General features: G+C 44.0%; 1 protein-coding gene across 4 annotated transcripts; it reads left to right on the top strand.

Moving 5' to 3' along the window:
- The first annotated feature begins 7,215 nt into the window (after positions 1-7,215).
- On the top strand, positions 7,216-20,739 carry CCDC15 (coiled-coil domain containing 15). 4 transcript variants are annotated; one of them, XM_078619359.1, is made up of 9 exons: positions 7,216-7,510; positions 9,921-10,070; positions 11,967-12,143; positions 12,556-12,672; positions 13,315-13,473; positions 15,017-15,120; positions 17,448-17,606; positions 18,766-18,827; positions 20,222-20,739. In XM_078619359.1, exons 1-9 carry the CDS (start codon positions 7,403-7,405, stop codon positions 20,353-20,355), a joined length of 1,170 nt encoding a protein of 389 aa, XP_078475485.1. In that variant the 5' UTR covers positions 7,216-7,402; the 3' UTR covers positions 20,356-20,739. The 4 variants fall into 4 exon arrangements, with proteins under 4 accessions (XP_078475485.1, XP_078475486.1, XP_078475482.1 ...); XM_078619360.1 differs by having other exon boundaries at positions 7,217-7,510; positions 20,249-20,739; XM_078619356.1 differs by having other exon boundaries at positions 7,218-7,510; positions 18,679-18,827.
- Positions 20,740-20,886: the final 147 nt, after the last annotated feature.

Genomic DNA, 20,886 nt, shown 5'->3' on the forward strand with positions numbered 1-20,886 from the left:
ACATAGCCACTTCCGTGCCCTCTAATTTCTCACATTAACATCATGCTAATGTCTCACGTTAACATCATGCTAATTTCTCACGTTAACATCATGCTAATTTATAACATTGACATCATGCTAATTTATCACATCAACATAGCCACTTCCGTGCCCTCTAATTTCTCACGTTAACATCATGCTAATTTATCACATTAACATCATGCTAATTTCTCACATTAATATCATGCTAATTTATCACATTAACATAGCCACTTCCGTGCCCTGTAATTTCTCACATTAACATCATGCTAATTTCTCACATTAACATCATGCTAATTTCTCACATTAACATAGCCACTTCCGTGCCCTCTAATTCCTCACATTAACATGCCAATTTCTCACATTAACATCATGCTAATTTATCACATTAACATCATGCTAATTCCTCACATTAATATAGCCACTTCCGTGCCCTGTAATTTCTCACATTAACATCATGCTAATCTCTCACATTAACATCATGCTAATTCCTCACATTAACATAGCCACTTCCGTGCCCTGTAATTTCTCACATTAACACCATGCTAATCTCTCACATTAACATCATGCTAATTTCCCACATTAACATCATGCTAATTTCCCACATTAACATAGCCACTTCCGTGCCCTCGTCCAGAAGGCCGCTCTCCTCCTATCTTACAGTTACATGCTAATTTCTCACGTTAACATCACTAGCCCCGGCCACTTCTTTATAACCCTTGGGCTACACCCATTTCAAACCTTTTAAAACAGTCTGCCTCAGCAGCAGACCATGATTTCCCACCTGATGATGGACGCTTGTGTTGCGCCAGAAACGTTGTGATTTATTTTATTTGAAACCCACGTGACTTTACCGAAAGAACCAAAGAGCATGGATTCCTGCAGTCACGAAAGCTTCAAATCGAGATTGATTTCATCCTGTGCTCAAAAGGGTCCACCAGGAATTGCCAGTGGATTTGAGAGGATTAAAACAAAATTAATTACGACGGCTTTTTTGGTGCGTAAGCGCCAGTTAAAGAAAAAACTCGCCACCTTCGTCATTGGTGCTGCCTTACAACAGAGATCTTCTTCTTCATGTGTCATCTTCCTTGGTATAACAGCGCGATTAGCAACGTTGTGCGCCGATGTGGATGCCGGTAAGCCAGATAGGGCAATAGGAGCGATGTTGGTGAGCCAGGTTGTATGTCATCTCGGTCATCTCGGTCAGTCGACCCGTGGCACCTGCTGGGTCTGCCCCGTGACCTCCTGCCAGCGGGCGTTCGACACTTCACGTGGCCTCAAGGTGCACTTGGCCTGGCACAAGCGTCGTGGTGACGTCACCGCCACTTAGTGGCGAATGGCGGTTGTTGTTGTTGATGTGTAGGTTTGTTAAACTTCTTACACACCGTCCGTAGCCAACCGTGCTCATCAGACGTGCGGGGGGAAGGACAACAAACTAAACACAAAAAGCAGTTCTAAAGAAATGGGTTTTCAATCGAGATGATTTAAAAGTGCAAAACTCGAGTGGATTCCTAATATCGTCAATGCGGTTCGATTGGTCAGCCAAAAATCCGCTGCTGCGAGGATAACCGGAGTTCGCGTGATGACGGTGTTCTGCTCCTTGACGAGGTCGGCGAGCCAAGTTGATGGCCATGTCAGCGATGTCGTGAATGTCTTGCGATGCTGTCTGCGAACAAGCGAAGCATCGGGTGACCGCCGGACGGCGTGTTCCCACCGCGGTGCGGCTTCGATGGCCACGGTTGCGGGGAAAGTTGAGGAACGCTTCTCCTCTTCCACCGGTGGCACGGGGCAGCCGCCGCACGCTGCGATGTTTGGGATTGCAGTTCAGATCCCGGGCCGCGTCTTTCTCGGTAGGTCCATCCCTGAGCGGATTTCCGCGGTCGGATCGGCGGTCAGGCTCTTCTTGTTTGGGAATTAGCCATTGTCCCCCCCCCCCCCCCCCAATTGCTCTCAGCCGCGAAGTCGAGAGATTTTGTCTGGTCCTGGAACAGTAAGGGGCACCACAGTGGCGCACTGTTAACTCCCTCGCCTGGTATGCAGGAGGTCGGGGGTTTGATCCCGACCCTGACGCCTGCTGCTTTATATTTGGAATTTGTATAAGTGTCTCTCGCTCTCTCTCCCCCGTGGTCGCGTGGATTTTTCGACTGGGTCCTCCGGTTTTTCCCTCCACATTTAGAAAACATGCGTTTCGGAGTGTTTGGCCACTGTACATTTCCACGTGATAAGCCACTTCGTTAAGCTATCGTTTGTGGCCAGGTCACTTCTAAAAAAGAAATGTATCGGTCAGTGGGCCTTGCCTGGTAAAATGAAAAAAAAGGTTTAGTTTGGGAGATTTGGAGTAGGGATGAGGGAGAACGAATGAAGGTAGGGAGATGTGGAGGGAGAGGGAGGTGTGATTATTTAGATAACACTGGTCAACAAAAAAATACTTTTTTTCTGGCCTGGACTTTTGCAGTTGTTTTAGACTAATTTCAGGGTGCTGATTCCAAATCTGATCTCAGATTTGCTCTATCACATCTCATTTTTATGCTATCGGCATACCCCATTTTATTTATTTTACCCGAAATTAACTCTGTCACTTATGATTGCAAGTTGTTGCGAGTCAGTGACTGCTTTAGTGTTAAAATATGGTGCTGTATTTTTAGGATAGTGTGTTTATAATATCATTTTATGTAGATATCCACATTTATTTAATATTTTTCTTCTGCAGTTTTGATTGAAAATGCAATATTTGATATCAGATTTGGAATCAGCACCTCAAAATTACCTTAACACCGTTGGAATACCTTATGCCAGAAAAAAGTGTGTTGACCAGGGTTATTTGGCTGGACATGTGTGAAAAAGAGCTTTACAGCTCATCGGATTCCCCCAGTATGAATGAATGATCTGATTGTGATTCTGTTGCTCACGAATGCCTCTGGATAGCGATCCCTGCCTGTGGCTTTGCATAGCAGCTCGTATGTCCATGTCCTGCGCCGAAAGCCAAATGACAGCCTCGGAGGGAAAAGCTGAGTGGATGCCTTCAATGCCTCTGCTGACCGTGTGGTCATGGTCTATCTCCACTGTCGGTCACATGCCACCGACCTGTGATTTTCCACACGTCAGGCAGGAATGCGTTCCAAAATCCGCCAGGTGCGATCACCGCCTATAACCGAAATAATATAATAGTTAAGTTGGCTTACATTTTAAAGCCGTGGCCAGACAATTTTTTCTGCCCTCTTTCTGCTCCCAGAGAAAGGTTGTTTGCCCGAAACGTCAGCCTACTATATGCAATATTGTTTCTGTTATGAGGCAGCAGTTTTTTTTTATGAATAAAGATGACCAACCGTTCAAACTGACAAGTATATTTATATAACAGTGCATCCATTTTATTATGTTATCATGTAGGTATTGGTTAAAATGTTTTACGCACTCTGAATTAACTATTGCACGTACATTTTCTGCTTCATGCTCGGAATTATAACAGCTCGTTCAATTGGCTTCTCGTGTGCAGTGCAACGTCGCATATCAGACGGATATAATTGAACATCCATTGAAAATGTGAACGTCTAAGTCGGAAACTTGGGGCTCCGCGTTCGGCTCTTTAAGGACCACTTCGTGACCATTGTCTCGTATTCACCACCACGGTGCAATGCGGCTCTTGAAGTATTTCGTTTTTTGTTTTACCGAATTCGAAAGAAATGTCTCTCCTTGTTATTTTGGTTACCGACCCCTGATCTACGTGAACATATGTGACCTTCTATGTGGACATATGTGAACAAATGTAAGCACCTATGATAACATCTCTGTGAACAAAAATATGTGACCTTATATGTGGACATATGTGAACAAATGTAAGCACCTATGATAACATCTCTGTGAACATATGGAGGCATCTATGTGAACATGTAAGCATCTATGTAAACATCTGTGTGAACAAACGTGAACATCTATGTGACCATATGTGAACATCTACATGAACATCTATTGACAATGACGGTTACACAACGCACCTGGTGTCGGTGACTAATTGGGTCAGGGCGGAGTTTGATTGGCCAACACCGGTGACGAGTATCTGAACCGCTCTTGGACCTCCCCTCGGTCAACTCAGCCTCAAATGAGTACCTGGTGCGGTGCGTAAAAATATCGCCACTGGTGAGACAAAGGCGGCCGGGCGTGGTGCTGACCCACCCACCCCCTCGTGTGCCGTGCCGGCCTTCATAGGTACCCGTTAGCAGCACTTGCCCCAACAGTCTATTGAGATTATGGGGGGGGGGATCTTTGTTTTGTAGGTGTACATCGGAGCGATATGAAATGAAATATGAGCACCTCGGATGGTCGGCTCGATGGCGTGGGAACGTTTTATTGATGATAGTCGTCGTCGTCGTCGTATCGCTGTGGCGTGGATGGTAATGTTTACAGCCGGTTATCCTGTTGGTGGTTTTGTAAACTTGGGGTTTTTCTTTTGTTGTCGACGGAAAATAAACGAAGCGCCTAGTAACTCGATCGGTGTGATCTGCCGTTGATGTAAACAGAACGTATGTACGCATTTTGAGTTTGGTATTTAAAATACGATATATGTATTTTACGATTTTATCGCGGGTAATTTGTAACGTGAACAATCGAAGTATTGCGATGGCATTAGGTCCGCAGGCGTGGGGGAATGTTCAGAGATCGATCGATCGTATATTTTGTGGGGGAAAGTTCTCCATCATAAACCGTGGACAGTATGGGTGTTTTTACGATGCATCAATCCACCGATTAAAATGTCATCTTTTTTCCTGACTAACGGCACCAATCGAATTGTGCCCCAGTTGTCTCTCTTTACGTGTTCCACTGCTGCCACTAGAGGCTGCTGCATTCACCGCAGTGGAAATCGCGTTGACCTTTGTAGAGGAACATTAACACCCCCCCAACACCCCCGAGTTATGAAAACCAATTGAATTGCAAGGGTGTATACCAAGGCGTAATTATAATATATATTGGGGGGGACACATCTTCCCCAATATCCACATCTCCACCAATATTCAAATATGCTCAAAATGCCCCCCCCCCCCATATAATGCTATAAAATAGATTTCTGTTTATATGATTGTGGTTATGGTTGTACTTTATGAATCCCTAATCTCTGCCATTACATACAATGAAACAAGAAATGGTAAAAAAGAAAAAACACAGAGCAATGTAATACAATACACTATTAGACATTATTGTAAAAAAATAAATAAAAAGTCCATCCCATGTGTTAGTGATTTTTTGTTAAAATATTTTAGGCAGGAAATTCGTTTTCAAATTTAGATATTTTTTTTCTGGGGGGGGGGGGGGCAGACCCCCTGGAAGATTTGGTCCCCCCCAATGTTGAGTCCATGGCTTCGGCCTTGGTGTATACAACCAGTCTTATACTGGTAGGAACGAAGTGAACCAGCCTGCAATAGATTATATCGTCCGTCCGTCCGATGTCCGATTAGGTGTAGCAACATCGCCCCCTACTGCAAACACTTGGCAGGACCCTACAAAAACCTTTAGACTCAGTGAGGCTTTCCTGGCTAAACAAGTGTAACATTCCCTTATAATTCCCTGAGATAGTTTTTAATTAAAAAAATAAAAATTAACTCGCAGCGGCCTAAAGCCTACAGCTAGGCCTCAAACTCTCCCTACGTATCGTACCCCCGCGTGTATTTCATTATAGCCATTCATTTGTTCGTTCCTACCAGCCCACCCCGCAGGGGCCTGTTAGCAATATATTGCACCCTTTCTGGCAATGAAACTGATGTTAAAACACAAAACTGAAACCTTTTGCAAGGAATCATGTCTGCGTTAACCACACCTACTTTTGGTGAACATGCAAAAAAACATGCTCTATAAAACTGTTGTGTTAAGATGTTAAAACACCAAACTTAAACATTTTGCAAGGACTCATGTCTGCGTTAACCACACGTACTTTTGCTGAACATGCAAACAACACATGCTCTGATAATAGCTATAGATGCCCTGACAGTGCATTGTCTTTGTGCTGTTCGCCTTTTGGCGTCTTCTGGTCTAACACTGGTTGAGATTAGGCTCTCAAGAAATCTGTCTCTCAAGAGTGGACCAATCAGTTTTAAAGACAATGCATATATTATCAGTTTCAAAAGAATGCATATTTTATCAATTTCAACGAAAATGCATATATTACCAATTTCAACGACAATGCATATATCACCAGTTTCAAAGACAATGCATATATTAGCAGCGCATGAAAACGCGTTGCGTGAACACGCGTTAAGCGAGGAATTACATTGCATTATCAATCGTAGTGAGGACGGGTATAGGGACGCTTCCCTTGATCAAGATGGCGACACTCAGCCGCAAGCCATTGCGTAATCCTCACCCAAGATGGACGTCCTGCACTCGGATGGTTGCCATCTTAAGTGGGGGAACAGCGGCATCTCCATCCGTACTCCATCCCCTACCAAAATGGCGACACCAGCATCAACCAATCTCACGCTATTTCTCACTCAATATGGACGATTTGTACTCGGATTTCTGCCATCTTAGGCGGGAGAACAGTGCCATCGCTCTCTAATTCCATCCCCTACCAAGATGGCGACACCCCAGCATCAACCAATCGCACGCCATTGTGTAATCTTCACCCAAGATGGACGCCTCTGCACTCGGATGGCTGCCATCTTAGGTGGGGGAACAGCGCCATCTCTCCCTCTGTAACTCCATCCCGAACAAGATGGCGACACCCCAGCCATCAACGAATCGCACGCCATTGAGTAAATCCTCACCCAAGATGGACGCCTCCTCACTCGGACGGCTGCCATCTTAGGTAGGGGACACAGCGCCGGACTCCGCATCCCCTACCAAGGTGGACGTTGGTTGGTTGTTCCAGATTAGAAGCTTTCGTGACTGCATGGAATCATACTCTTAGATTTTTTCGGTAAAGTCACGTAGGTAAAAATAATAATAAATAATAATAATAAAAACATTAAAACATTTATTTGTATTTCTATCATACTCTTAGGTTTTTCGATAAAGTCACGTAGGTAAAAAATAAAATAAATAATAAATATAAAAAAATATATAAACTTTTTATTATTTAATACAAATTTTACCTACCTGACTTTTCCGAAAAAAACCTAAGAGTATGTACTCTTGCAGTCACGAAAGCTTCAAATCTAGAAGTATGTTGGTTGCTTGTTTGTTTGGAGGGAGTGCGGTGTGTGGGGTGTTACGTCACATCCGACACACACCCCCCCCACCCACGCCAACAGCCACTCGCCGTTGCCATGGACCGCGGCGGGAAATTTTGGCGCTCGTTGTGGCCGCGCGTCGTCGGTGCCGAGCCGCCTGAGAAGATTAAGCAATCGAGGTAGAGAGGTTAGTGTAAGAAGAGGTAGAAAGGTGAGGGGATAAATCCATGAGGGGTGGCCGTGCCTCGCTGGGCCGCAGGGCCCGTGAGGTGGCAGCGGTCGGCGTGTGGCTGGAAGAGGCCGGCGATCGGGAGGAGCCTCTGAACGCAGCTGCGGTGAGTTGTTGTTGTTCTTCTTAGGTTTTTTCGGTAAAGTCACGTAGAAAGTAAAATATGTAATCCCTTACATCTTGAATCATTGCCTCACTTGATACAGCTAATCTGGCTGTGACGGTCCCACCTGATGACGGAGACTTGTGTTGCCTCCGAAACGTCGTGATTTTTGTTTTTTATTTTATTTTACTTTCTACGTGACTTTACCGAAAAAACCTAAGAAGATGATTTCTTGCAGTCACGAAAGCTTCAAATCTAGAAGTTGTTGTTGTTGTTTAAAAGTATTTTTTTTGTAGCACTGGAAGGAACAAGTCACAGTTCCTATGATCACTGTTTCATTGGTTTAATGGCTTTATTTTGGTGATTTCGAAAAGTGTATTGGTTTAGACATGTTTGTGTTGTTGTAGTACGGAGTTCGACTGATGGCCTTAATCTACGTTGTCTTGTTGTTGTTGTTGTTTGACTTTTATGGCTTTATTTTGGTGATTTTCGAAAAGTGTTTTGGTTTAGCCATGTTTGTTTGTTGTAGTACGGAGTTAGACTGATGGCCTTAATCTAAGTTGTCTTGTGGTTGTTGTTGTTGTTTGACTTGCATCCCACTGGGATTTTTGCACACAGCGTTGGTGTACGGTGCTTTTTTTCTGCAATATTTTGCTGTCTTTTCTTGGATTTTCTGTTTGCACTCAGTTACATGTTCACTTTAAGATGTTTTTTGTTCATGTTTTTGTTTGTTGCGGTTGCACCCGATTCAAGAGCCGAATGTCTCACAGGGCTATACCTAATAAATTAACTTGAACTTGAACATGCATAATGTACGTTGCCTCAGTAATTCCAATGAGCGCAGAAGCGTGGTCATTTTAGCCTCTAATTAAGGAACGAAACAGGTGGAGTTCTCCACAAATCTGGCTGTCGCATGATGAAGCTAGTTGTAATTACTGGCGAAACGTCGAACTCGGATTGTAAATGTTGTGGCTTGGCTCTCCAACACACCAGCAGTGGTGCTGTACTAGTATACTACACTATACACTACACTATACACTACTATACACTACTATACACTACACTACTATACACTACACTACACAATACACTACACAATACACTACACTATACACTACACTATACACGACTATACACTACACTATACACGACTATACACTACTATACACTACACTATACATTATTATACACTACACTACTATACACTACACTATACACCACACTACTATACACCAGAGGTGGGACAAAGTCATTGTTATGCAAGTCCAAGTCGAGTCGCAAGTCATCAAATTCATGACTCGAGTCTGACTCGAGTCCAAGTCACATGACTCGAGTCCACATCTCATAGGTGGGACAAAGTCATTGTTATGCAAGTCCAAGTCGAGTCGCAAGTCATCAAATTCATGACTCGAGTCTGACTCGAGTCCAAGTCACATGACTCGAGTCCACACCTCTGCTATACACTACTACTATACACTACACTACTATACACTACACTATACACTAGTAATGTGCTAGTGACGAATTGGCCACGTTCTGTTTACGTGACAACCCCTTACTAGTTGGCTGTGTCGGGTGGTGGCGGGTTTAACGACACATTTATATATTTACGCGATCTAACCCAAAAACCTCTATTATGTAGCCTAATTTTGTCGGATTTGTAAAAAAAAAACCCTCTGTAACCTCGCCACACCCATGCAGTGTGTGGCGGCTTGACTGGCTTGACTGGCGGGGTTTAGACTCGGGACAATGTTCTGTTGCGGTTGATGGTTTATACTTTATAACACCATCATGTGTCCCCATTTAGCTGATCTCTTTGGGGGACACACACCCCCCCCCCAATATTCAAATATGCTCAAAATGTCCCCCCCAATATATTGCTATAAAAATAAAAAATAAAGTAAAAATAATTGCTATGCTATGTAAATAAAAACAACAATTTGCTAAACCTTGGCCACAATATCTGGACTTGCCTTCATATAAATCAATGCATAGATTTCTGTTGATATGATTGTGGTTATGGTAGTATTTTATTAATCCCTAATCTCTGCCATTACATACAATGAAACAAGAAATGGTAAAAAAAGTAAAAACACAGCAATGTAATACAATACACCATTAGACATTATTGTAAAACATAAAAAAAACGTCCATCCCATGTGTTAGTGAATTTTTTAATATTTTAGGCAGGAAATGGCAGGAAATGAGTTTTCAAATGTAGATATTTTTCTGGGTTGGGACCCCCAGACCCCCTGGAAGATTTGGTCCCCCCAATGTTGACCCCATGGCTACGGCCATGGTTTATAACACCATCATGTGTCCACATTTAACTGATCTCTTACTAAACCCTCTGGACGGCTGAACGATTATTCTGATTCTCCGTGGGTCGCCGTTTACCGCCTTTGTTTTGCAGGTGGCAGCGGAGCTGGAGGAGGAGAGGCTGAGTGAACTCTTCAAGGAGAAGAGGGAGAGGTTGAGGAGGTTCCAGCAGGAGGTGCAGAGGAGGGTGACCGAGCAGGCGCGACTCAAGAGAGACCAGCAGCTACAGAGCGCCGTGCACGAAGTACACCATTCCCTCGTTATTCGCGACGAGGGATACATTTGGGATGAGGGTTACGAGAGGCTGAGTGAACCCCTCAAGGAGAAGAGGGGAGAGGTTGAGGAGGTTGACAGCAGGCGCAGCTCAAGAGAGACCAGCAGCTACATAGCCCTGTGCACGAAGTACACCATTTCCTCGTTATTCGCGATGAGGGATACATTTGGGATGAGAGATACGAGAGGCTGAGTGAACTCCTTAAGGAGAAGAGGGAAAAGGTTGAGGAGGTTCCCGCAGGAGAGGATGTTGACAGCAGGCGCGGCTCAAGAGAGGCCAGCAGCTACATAGCCTTGTGCACGAAGTACACCATTCCCTCGTTATTCGCGATGAGGGATACATTTGGGATGAGGGTTACGAGAGGCTGAGTGAACTCCTCAAGGAGAAGAGGGGAGAGGTTGAGGAGGTTCCAGCAGGAAGTGCAGAGGAGGTTGACAGCAGGCGCGGCTCAGGAGATACCAGCAGCTACATAGACCTGTGCACAAAGTACACCATTCCCTCGTTATTCGCGGCGAGGGATACATTTGGGATGAGGGATACGAGAGGCTGAGTGAACTCCTCAAGGAGAAGAGGGGAGAGGTTGAGGAGGTTCCAGCAGGAAGTGAAGAGGAGGTTGACAGCAGGCGCGGCTCAGGAGATACCAGCAGCTACATAGACCTGTCCACGAAGTACACCATTCCCTCGTTATTCGCGACGAGGGATACATTATTCGATTTGAGGGAACGTTATTACGGGATAAGGCAACGTTATTTTATTCATCCCGAAAGTTATTCGGGATCGGGGATACATTTGGGATAGGGATGAGGGATACGTTGCGGAGATGCTCGTGTTATAGAAATATTTCGCTGATAATGATGTTGGCCTACGAAAATTGAATGCGTGCAACGTGTAGATGATTCTAAAGCTTGGAGGAGTTCTCTCTCATCTCGCTCATCTCTTTTTCTCGTCACTTTCTCTCTCTAGGTGCAGTCGTGTATGTTGTATATATATTTTTTAAAAATAATAGATTCCTGCACATTTGATTTAGTACATGTTATTAATCGACAGATACATTTATTATTACATCCCGGATAGTTTTCTTAAATATAACATAAAATGTTTTGTGCAGTATTGCCGACTGGCAGTACTTCTAGAAGTCCAGCTAACAGATTTCTTTGTGCATAGTTACATAAAAGTACAATTGATAAAAATCAGTTATTATGGTGGAAAAACCTTCCAGTGACTATTGAAGGCAGTTTCAATATTGAAATGAATGTGAAATTAATTAGCAACCAATGTGTGTATTCTTGGTTCTTTCGCTAAATATAATAAAATGATTATTATGTTGTAATTTTATTATTTCCCTTCTACGTGACTTTACCGAAAGAACCAAGAATATGAATCCCTGAAGTCACGAAAGCTTTTAATCGAAATTTAACCAACGTGTGTCAAACAAATGTTTAAACTATGTTAAATGTTTTATCAGGTAAGGCCCACTGAGTTACATAGCTCTCTTTCAGAAGGGTCCTGGCCACAAACGATAGCTCAACGAATGGGCTTATCACGTGTATTTATGTTAGTTGAACTTCTTTCGCACCATACGTAGCCAACTGTGCTAATCGGAGGTGCAGAAAATGTATAGTAGCCAAATATTCTTCACACACGATTCTAAATGTGGAGGGAGAAAAATCCACGCAACCATGGGGAGAACATGCAAACTCCAGACATACAGGCGTCAGGGTCAGGATTGAACCCATGACCTCCTGTATACCAGGTGAGGTAAATAACATCTCGCCACTGTGATGCCCAGTTTGGATAAGGAGTTGAAGAAAATAATAATTTGCCATCGTGTCTCACTGAACATGTCTTCTTTCTCACTGTGCACAGTTTGAAAAGATAAGTCACGCGGCCAGTTTGGCAGATGGCTTTCTGTCTAAAAGGGACACGTGCCTTTTTCGCGATGCACCCGGCCTTCAAATCTGCAGTCCACAGAGGAAGGGCATCCGTATTCCAGCTGCAGGCCATGACCAAGAGGAGCTTGGCGAGAGGAAGCATCCCCTCGAGGTACGTTATTTGCAACAAATGTTACACAAAAATCGCAAGCAAAAACTGCTAAGCGGTCGGGGAACGGCGAAAACAAAGGTACATTCAAGTCGTCGCGAACGGGAATATGGCAGTTAATAACTTGTGAAAATCACGGAGCAGTCGGTTAAAGAAACACTTGCAGAGTATTGTTCGAGACTATTTCAGGAGTATATGTTGCAAAGGCCACTGAATCGTTCATTTATGTGCGAGTATCCAAGGTGTGGCATGACTTTAAAAAATTGTATTTGTTTAAATCTAGATGAAAATGTAACTACATTTTAGCACACTAACGATTATTTCAGTCACAAACATGCATGTTGTGTTCACATCGTTGCCAAATGCTTATTGAGCATCGTGCTTTAAGCAAGAAAAACGCTGTACTTTGTCCCAGGTGCCCACGTTTCGAAGACAAGCGATGGATAAGCTGGCAACGCGGAAAATCGAGCCGGGTGGAAGTGCGACGTCTGATCTGCCTGGCGATTTCTGGAAAGTGGCCGCTTTTAAAGATGTACGCAGAATAAAGTATCTGCATGGTAGTACACCATTTTTTTTAAAAAATATACGTACAATTCCTTGTGACCAGCAGAGTGAAGTCAAGTCATAGTACATTTGTCATACGCACAGGATACAGTGAAGTGTACGCAGTACACAAGTGCAACAACATCTATCGTTGTACTGTACAACTATGCTCCCATGTATGTTCATCGATTTCACCAACCTACACTGACCAGCGTGGTGAAATATGGGTATATAACCCCTAACAACCCCTAACAAACTGCACAGTATGGGGAGCCCATCATCCAGACGTTTGAATTACAAAGATGACTGCATGTCCAACACCATGTGAGACTAGGCTCTAAGGAAAGCTGTCTCGGGTGTGGACCAATCAACTTCAAGGACAGTGCATACATTATCAGAGTTATGTTTTTGTTTGCATTATGACTGCAGGTATTGTGGTCTATGCAAACATGACTCCTTGTAAAAAAGGTGTCAGTTTTGTTGCCAGATAAAAGGGTAAAAAACCAATTATCATATTTTTTACTGGCAAATGAGGTTCCAATGGTGCATGTCAAGGACGTTGAATTAACCAGCGTCTCTCCAATTGCTAAGCGTTCCACGTGTTGTCTGCTCGTTTTTTTTTCACGTTTAGAATCACACCTCAAGGCAGATGCCCGTCGTACCCAGGGAGCCGGAGATTCGTGCTGGGGATGAGTCGGAGGATGAATGGACGGAACTCGTGGATGTGCAGGACCCTCAGGAGAAACGCGTACAGGGACCCTTGCCAAACGGCGTGACCTCTGCTGTGCAGGTAGGAAGCTGTCCTGCTCCCATATTCTCCTGATTATACTGGTAGGAACCTCCTGGTTACACCAGCCCACGGGATTATTGCGTCCGTCCGTCGTGCATCTAAAAATGGGAGGGGGAGGGGCTGGGTGGGGAGGGGATGGGCTGGGTGGGGAGGGGCTGGTCACCCCGTGGTGCCCTTATAAAAAAAACTCAACGTTTAACCTACTCACGCCGGCTTGTGCCCGCCCTCACAGTCGGCCATATTTGCGGAATACACCACGCCGCCGTTGACCCTGGCCATTGACCGAGCAACCCAACGTTCCTACCAGCTCCCTCCGCAGGAACGTGTTAAGAAACTTCGGAAAGTGTGTATGTATGTTGAACTGGTTTCGCACCGTACTCGGCCAATCATACTAATCGGGAGGTGCTCCTCAAACATGTGGCAGGTATTTTGTATTTTTTGTAGGAACGTTCTGATCCCGTGCCCCTATTGGACATCTGTGAAAAAGAGCTTTGAAGCTCATTGGATTCCTCCAATATAAATATTCTGATTCTGAATAACGTTATACAAATCTGATCCCACACACACATAGTTTAATGAAAAAAATAAGAATAGGCTTCACCCATTCTGGCATTAATACAGGTGTTAACATACTCTTTGGTTCTTTCGGTAAAGTCACGTAGTTAGAAATAATTTTATTATTTTATTTCTAACTACAGTTAAACCTTGGATTGCGAGCATAATTCGTTCCGGAAACGTGTTTGTAATCCAAAGCACTCGTATATCAAAGCACTCGTATATCAGTTGTGATCACGTGACGCTCGGCAGACAAAGCGTATACACGTACTACTCGTATTGCAAGTCCTCGCTCGTTTATCAAATTAATATTTATATAAAAATTTGCTCGTCTTGCAAAACACTCGCAGACCAAGTTATTCGCAATCCAAGGTTTTACTGTACGTGACTTTACCGAAAGAACCAAAGAGTATGGATTCCTGCAGTCACGAAAGCTTCAAATCAAGGTGTTAACATGTTCAAGTCTGCATGAACCACACGTATGCATACAAACATGTTCTCACATTAACATAGCCACTTCCGTACCCAGTTACATGCTAATTTCTCACATTAACATCACTAGACCCAGCCACTTCTTTATGACCCTTGGGCTACACCCATTTCAAACCTTTTAAAACAGTCTGCCTAAGCAGCAGGCCATGCTTTCCCACCTGATGACGGACGCTTGTGTTGCGCCCGAAACATCGTGATTTATTTTATTTTATACCTACGTGACTTTACCGAAAGAACCAAAGAGTATGGATTCCTGCAGTCACGAAAGCTTCAAATCAAGATTGAATATACACACTTTCTTTGAATCAGATTGCCCTACACCAGAGACAGCCTTATTTACGGCCTTGTCTCATCAGTGTTAGACCAGAGAACGCCACAAGGCGTACAGTAGAAATGAAACGCATGTGCCAGTATTAATAGTTTGGATTGAGCAATTTATAAGGCAAAAGCGTGGAGGGGGGATCTTTTTTATTGTCTTGTCTCTGTGTGTGTGCAGAAACAGACTCGCTACTCAATGTTGCGGAGAGTTTTTCAGGACCTTGAGAGAGAGCGAGTGAAGGAGCACTGCAGGCAAAAGGAACACCAGAAGAGAATGGCAAGGTGATGAGTCTCCAGATTATAAGATGCTCCGGAGAGTAAGACGCACCATCAAACTTGTGCCCAGCTACTCTTTGGTTCTTTCAGTAAAGTCACGTATAAAGATAAAATAAATTAAATAATAGCATACGACGTTTCGATTGCAACACAAGCACTCATCGTCAGGTATAAATGAAATAGCAACAAAAATCTAACCAGAAAACTATAGACAGACATATAAGCAGACGGATATCACCAAGATACATAGAGAGAGAACAACACATAGGCACACAGAGAGAGAACGTCTCTGTGACGAGGCCTTAAATAGAGAGAGGAGGCGGGGGCGGAGAGAGGGAGGGGGTTAGAGAAAAAATTAGCATGTCAATGAGTAGGACGACGGGTGGTAAAGTACGCAAGCTTGAAAATTAGGAGAACGGGAGAGAGACACCCTAAATTAAATAACCTAGCAAAATATCGAAATGTAATGCAACACAGAGAGTCGGTCAACACACAATTAACGCATAGCCTGGTTGATTACGTATTTCATTAAGATTGTGCCCAGCTGTCAGTAAAGTTACACAAATCTGGTGACACGCAAACACCGAATTAGGACGCTGTCTTTCCGACAGCTCTGTTCTTCACCTGAGAACGGCTGCTTGCGTTGTGGCCGAAACGTCGTGAGAATTTTATTGTTTTATTTTTATTATTTTATTATTTCCCTTCTACGTGACTTTACCGATAGAACCAAGAATATAAATAGTAAGACCTACCCAAAACGTGTGCCCAGTTTCGATAATGTTACACAAATTCTGGTCACACACAAACAACTTCTGCTTTGAAAATGCACGGATAAAAGTCCATCTGAAAATCCGTAGAATATGGTAGCTGACAGGTGGTCCAGGTCCATATTACAAACCTGTCAATCTCTTATCAGTGCCCTACCTTATTACAGACCAATTCAGACCTTATTGGTCACCCCGTGCCCCTTATAAATCTCAAAGTTAATCCTACAAAGTCCCATCACAAGGGAGAAACACAAACAAATTCATCATTTTTTTCCCGTATGGAAACGGCAGTATGCCGTATGGACCTGAATACTCAATTTCCTTGTACAAGAATGTGGGTAAATCGTATGAGTTGACAGGTATGACATTACGTGAATCACCCTTAACCTTGCAATCATGTACACATATGTAAACATTAGACATGGAGTAAATGCATTGATTCCTCAATTAAAATAGATTCTGATGCTCATTAATACATGCATAGAATCCTGCTTGTGACGAACAATTATTTTGTCTATACAATAATAGACACGTATTGCTCTTTTGTCAATCCACTTGTGCATGAGGGCCTCCCTCTGCCATGCAGGTAATGGGGGTTATTTGACTATACTTCACATCGCTGGTCATTGTGCGTTGGTGAGGTGTATAGATGTGGGAGCATATTATCGCAGTGCACCAGTGGATTATACTGCATTGCCCTCTGCTGATCACCACGTAGCCCTGCATCCGAGCATTATCCAAGTTTATACCTGCTTATCTTCGAAGATCTGACAAGATCGAGTGGTTTTCTGGGTGATTTTGTCATTTGTTTGTGGGATATTACTTTGCTATAATGTCATCTGTCATTTAATCCGGTGACGTACGTATGTGTTCGTCATAAGTTTTTCTTAAGATTCCGTTTCGATTACGATTGTTTACATCATCGGAACGGAATCGATTCCAAATGGAATCGGAAAAGGCCGTGCGGGAGGGCGCGTGGCACAGTTTGGCGCCATCGTAGAGTAGCGGTCATGTCGCTACAGTTCGATGCGGGTGAGTACAGTACTAAGTCTTTCAAAAAATTAACCCGTAAAAACAAAGTTTTTCACTATAAATCCTTTATATGCGTGGCATCGGTTTTATTTTATTATTCATTTCTGTTTTTCTTGAGTAAGAGTTTCATTTTTATCACATTGGTATTTTAAATTAAATATGAAATTATTTTTTTTCCTAAAAAGTGGAAAATTTTGGAAAAAAATTTTCACGAAAATAAATTGTCACGCACAACGAGTCTGTGTGCAAAATGTCAGCTCGATTGGATCACGGGAAGTGGGTTAAAAAACGACCGAAAGATTTGCACGGTCGTAAGCGCGCAAGCAAGCAAATGAACTTAATATAAAGGATTTAAAAACAGCAGCACTACGACTCTCTAAATAAAATTAACACTCAGCCGCTTGTGCGTTCCGAGATTCAGAGGTGAACGCGACCCCCACCCTGCAACTTGCAGACGTCCCGGAACAGGAAAGGGTTCACATGGCATGCTTTTAAGTTTGCTTTAAACTCGCTCTCTTTTGTGTGCCAACCCAGGATCAGAGCTGCGAAGGAAAAAGCGAGGGAGATTGAAGAACGGAAGATCGTGTCGGCTTTTGAGGAGGAGCGGGAGAGGAAACGATTGATTCGGTCAAAGGACGAGCAACAGAAAGTGACGGTGACGAAGGAACTGCAGAGAAATAAAGAAACCGTCAGGTACGAGCAATGTTAACCGTAGTTTATTGAGTACACCTTTAACACGTTCCTTCGGAGTGGGCAGGTGGGAACTTGGTTGGACAGCGCATTCGTGCACGACAGAAAGCTCACGGTCACGTGACGCACTTCAACCAATCCGGGAGCGTACGACATGTTTGGGAGGGGCTTTGCACGACAGACAAATAATCCCTGGTGGGCAGTGTGGAACTGTTGTTCCTACCTGAAACACATCCGCTCTCAAGCAGGACGGCACATATATATTATGGTTCGTGCACCAGCAAATGTTAACCACCAGGTTCTAGATTTGAAGCTTTCGTGACTGCAAGGAATCATATTCTTAGGGTTAGAACCGTGAACCTTCGTAACTAGCGGGAAATAACACGTTACATAACGGTTTGCGTCTTAAATGCGACACGCATTTCCCCCCCTCTTCCTACCCCCGCCCCCCTCCTCCCCGTTCCCTTTTACCCCTTAATTTAAGTTCTTCCTCCCTTATCGTCCCCTCCCCATATAAAAGTACTCTGCTCGCAGTAAGCAAAATTTGCTCCCTCGCTAAACCCAGGAGCAGTTTGGGGGGGACTTCTGTCCGTGGAGTTTCTGTGGCCCCCCCCCCCTCCCCACGTCGCGGTTTGTGCTCCGTACCGAGCTTGTGTTGAAATACAATTTTAAATAAAAATGTGCCACGCACGTATTACGATACTGTACAAAATCGAGATAAAAAATGCGCACAGACTTAAGAGTTTGAAGAAGACAGCGTTTTGGTCATGAATAAAACATGGTTTATCCATAAATTATATGTTCGAGCTCTCCGATGTGCTTTTGGTTGGTACCGCGTGTTCGGCTTGATGTCCAACGGTTCCCTCCACGTGCTGAGAGAGCTGCTGTTGAGGTCCTGAATAAGGCCCCTGTCACGTAGAGCGGAACATCGGACATCGTGCAGAACAATGCGCGGCGTACAAACCCAAAAAAACACTCCGGAAAGTTTGGCACCATCGCGAATACCTACGCGTGAGAAAACGTGACCTGGCTGCCATGGTTTTGTTTCTTCAAATTATTTGTTGCCCTTTGGCAGGTTTATCGAGGCGCTGAGAATGCAAACGTTGAAAGAAATTGAGAAGAAAAATATCCTGCTGCCCCCCATGTGCTTCTGTGGCGACAGCTTCTGGGATTCGCACCCCGACCGCTGTGCCAACAACTGTGCATTCTACAAGAATGAGAAGGGTATGCACCGAATGGTACACCCACAATGCATAATTCCATTACACTCGTGGGTCCGGGATCAAGGGAGTGCTCAAGAGTATTGGACGATAGACATGAAGCTTGAAACGATTCGCCACATCTTAGGCAGCAAGTAGCTAATCTTGAAAATCAGATCTCTTTCAACCTGTGCATACACTAAACAATCTTCAAATCTCCACTAAAAACGTCTCTTTTTAAAATGGCTTTCTCTCTTTTTAGGTATTTTCAAACGTCTTTCTCGCATCTTCTGCATTGTTGCATGCCGAATGAAAATGTGTCAACACGTACAAATTCAATTAATTTGAGTGCTAACAGTGATGACTGCATGTAGCAGTGCATTCATTCATTCACTTATTGAATGAAACTGTTTCTTATACTCGCTACATGTGCATCAAGTTGTGCGTATATTTATTTTTGTTGTAAATGGTTCACGTGACACCACCCCCTGCATCCGGCTAGAGATGCTACATTCACCACGATGTTCGTATATATTATTGATTCTTGACTCAAATCATGACCTGGAATCGTACCATTTCATTTAAACACATTCCTGCGGAGGGAGTTGGTAAGAACGTTGGGTTGCTCGGTCAATGGCCAGGGTCAACGGCGGCGTGGTGTATTCCGCAAATATGCCCGACTGTGAGGGCGGGCACAAGCCGGTGTGAGTAGGTTAAACGTTGAGTTTTATAAGGACACCACGGGGTAACCAGCCCCTCCCCACCCAGCCCCTCCCTCCCCACCCAGCCCCTCCCCACCCAGCCCCTCCCCACCCTCCCCACCTTCCCCTCCCCCCCCAGCCCCTCCCTGCACGACGGACGGACACAATAATCCCCTGTGGGCTGGTGTAACCAGGTTCCTACCAGTAAAACACTTTCGCGTCAGTAATACTGCCTTAAATGGAAACGTACAATAGTCGACGTTGTGGGCCATGGTCATTCTGCAGAGCATATCGGTTGACATGTGCATGACGAACATGTTGAGTTGTTTTGTCGTGTGTGTGTGCGCTTGTGTACCACTGCCAACGCATTAACGCAAATTCTCTTTGTCACTTATACCACGTGCTGTTTGCAAACTTGAAGTCTTGATACCCTTGCTATTCGCGCTGCCTGCCACATGCGTTTGAGAGGAGATACAGATGACACTGAAATATGATGAATCGAGTCATTTAGACAAAAGACAGATGTGGTCAGATGAGAGAATAGAACTGCAGACAGGATTTAAATGATATTAACTAGCTTCTATAAGTTGTATTTTTTTTACCAAATGATTTCTAGCTGATGTTTGATGCATCCATTTTTTTTCTCTCGCATGAACCTGGGGGCCCCTTTGCCCCGTTTGGCTGTGTCTCGCACCACCGCTGCACGCTTCCCGCGTAGCGTCCGACCTTGTGTTTCTCTGCGAAGCTTATGCCCAGGCGTTGCGGTCCGTGCTGGCCTCCTGCAACATGAGAAGTGGACCCACTCGCAGCCTGATGATTGCAAGCACGACAGCTTCGCTTGGATGCAATTGATCGCACAAGAAGATTGGAACGCATCTGAGAGTACGTCCGTCGAGGAGTCTGAGCGATGAAATGAGTTCGTGGGCGGTGATTGGTTGTATTATTACATCGCAGGGTCGTGGAAGGTGGTGGAGGGCTTTGATAGACCGTGGCCAATGATGGTCACCACACATCGCTGGCAGATATAGACAGAATTTACAGCTACGTGGAACATGTCTTTAAAGAAGTCATTTATTTAAAATGCACACATTTTATTGTGTTTAAATTTCATGTCCGTTGGAATAAGCGTTAAACCCATCGCGGTAATCAATTTAAACAAATACAAATTGCAGTCAACGCATACATGTTTTTAAGTAAGACGTTTTTTGTTCCGAATAAACGTTTGTTGCTACTGAACACATTTTAATACTCCCTTTATTTTACGATTACATTTGTACAATTACAATGCCTTCCTGGTGTTGCAGCAGTCGAATGAGTGGCGAGTTCACATATTGATCGGCGGTTAACTCAGCCCCTAATTCCTCAAGTGTTGATAACATGAGT

The sequence above is a fragment of the Lampetra planeri genome, chromosome 62 (assembly GCF_965212315.1).
Source record: "Lampetra planeri chromosome 62, kcLamPlan1.2.h2, whole genome shotgun sequence".
Classification (NCBI taxonomy): Eukaryota; Metazoa; Chordata; class Hyperoartia; order Petromyzontiformes; family Petromyzontidae; genus Lampetra; species Lampetra planeri.

Bases quoted from the DNA above. Each gene is read 5' to 3' on its own strand.
- CCDC15 (XM_078619356.1), top strand. From the start codon at position 7,403: ATGAGGGGTGGCCGTGCCTCGCTGGGCCGCAGGGCCCGTGAGGTGGCA. The intron at 12,144-12,555 runs GTACGTTATTTG...ACTTTGTCCCAG, and splicing joins AGAGGAAGCATCCCCTCGAG to GTGCCCACGTTTCGAAGACA. The intron at 13,474-15,016 runs GTAGGAAGCTGT...GTGTGTGTGCAG, and splicing joins GCGTGACCTCTGCTGTGCAG to AAACAGACTCGCTACTCAAT.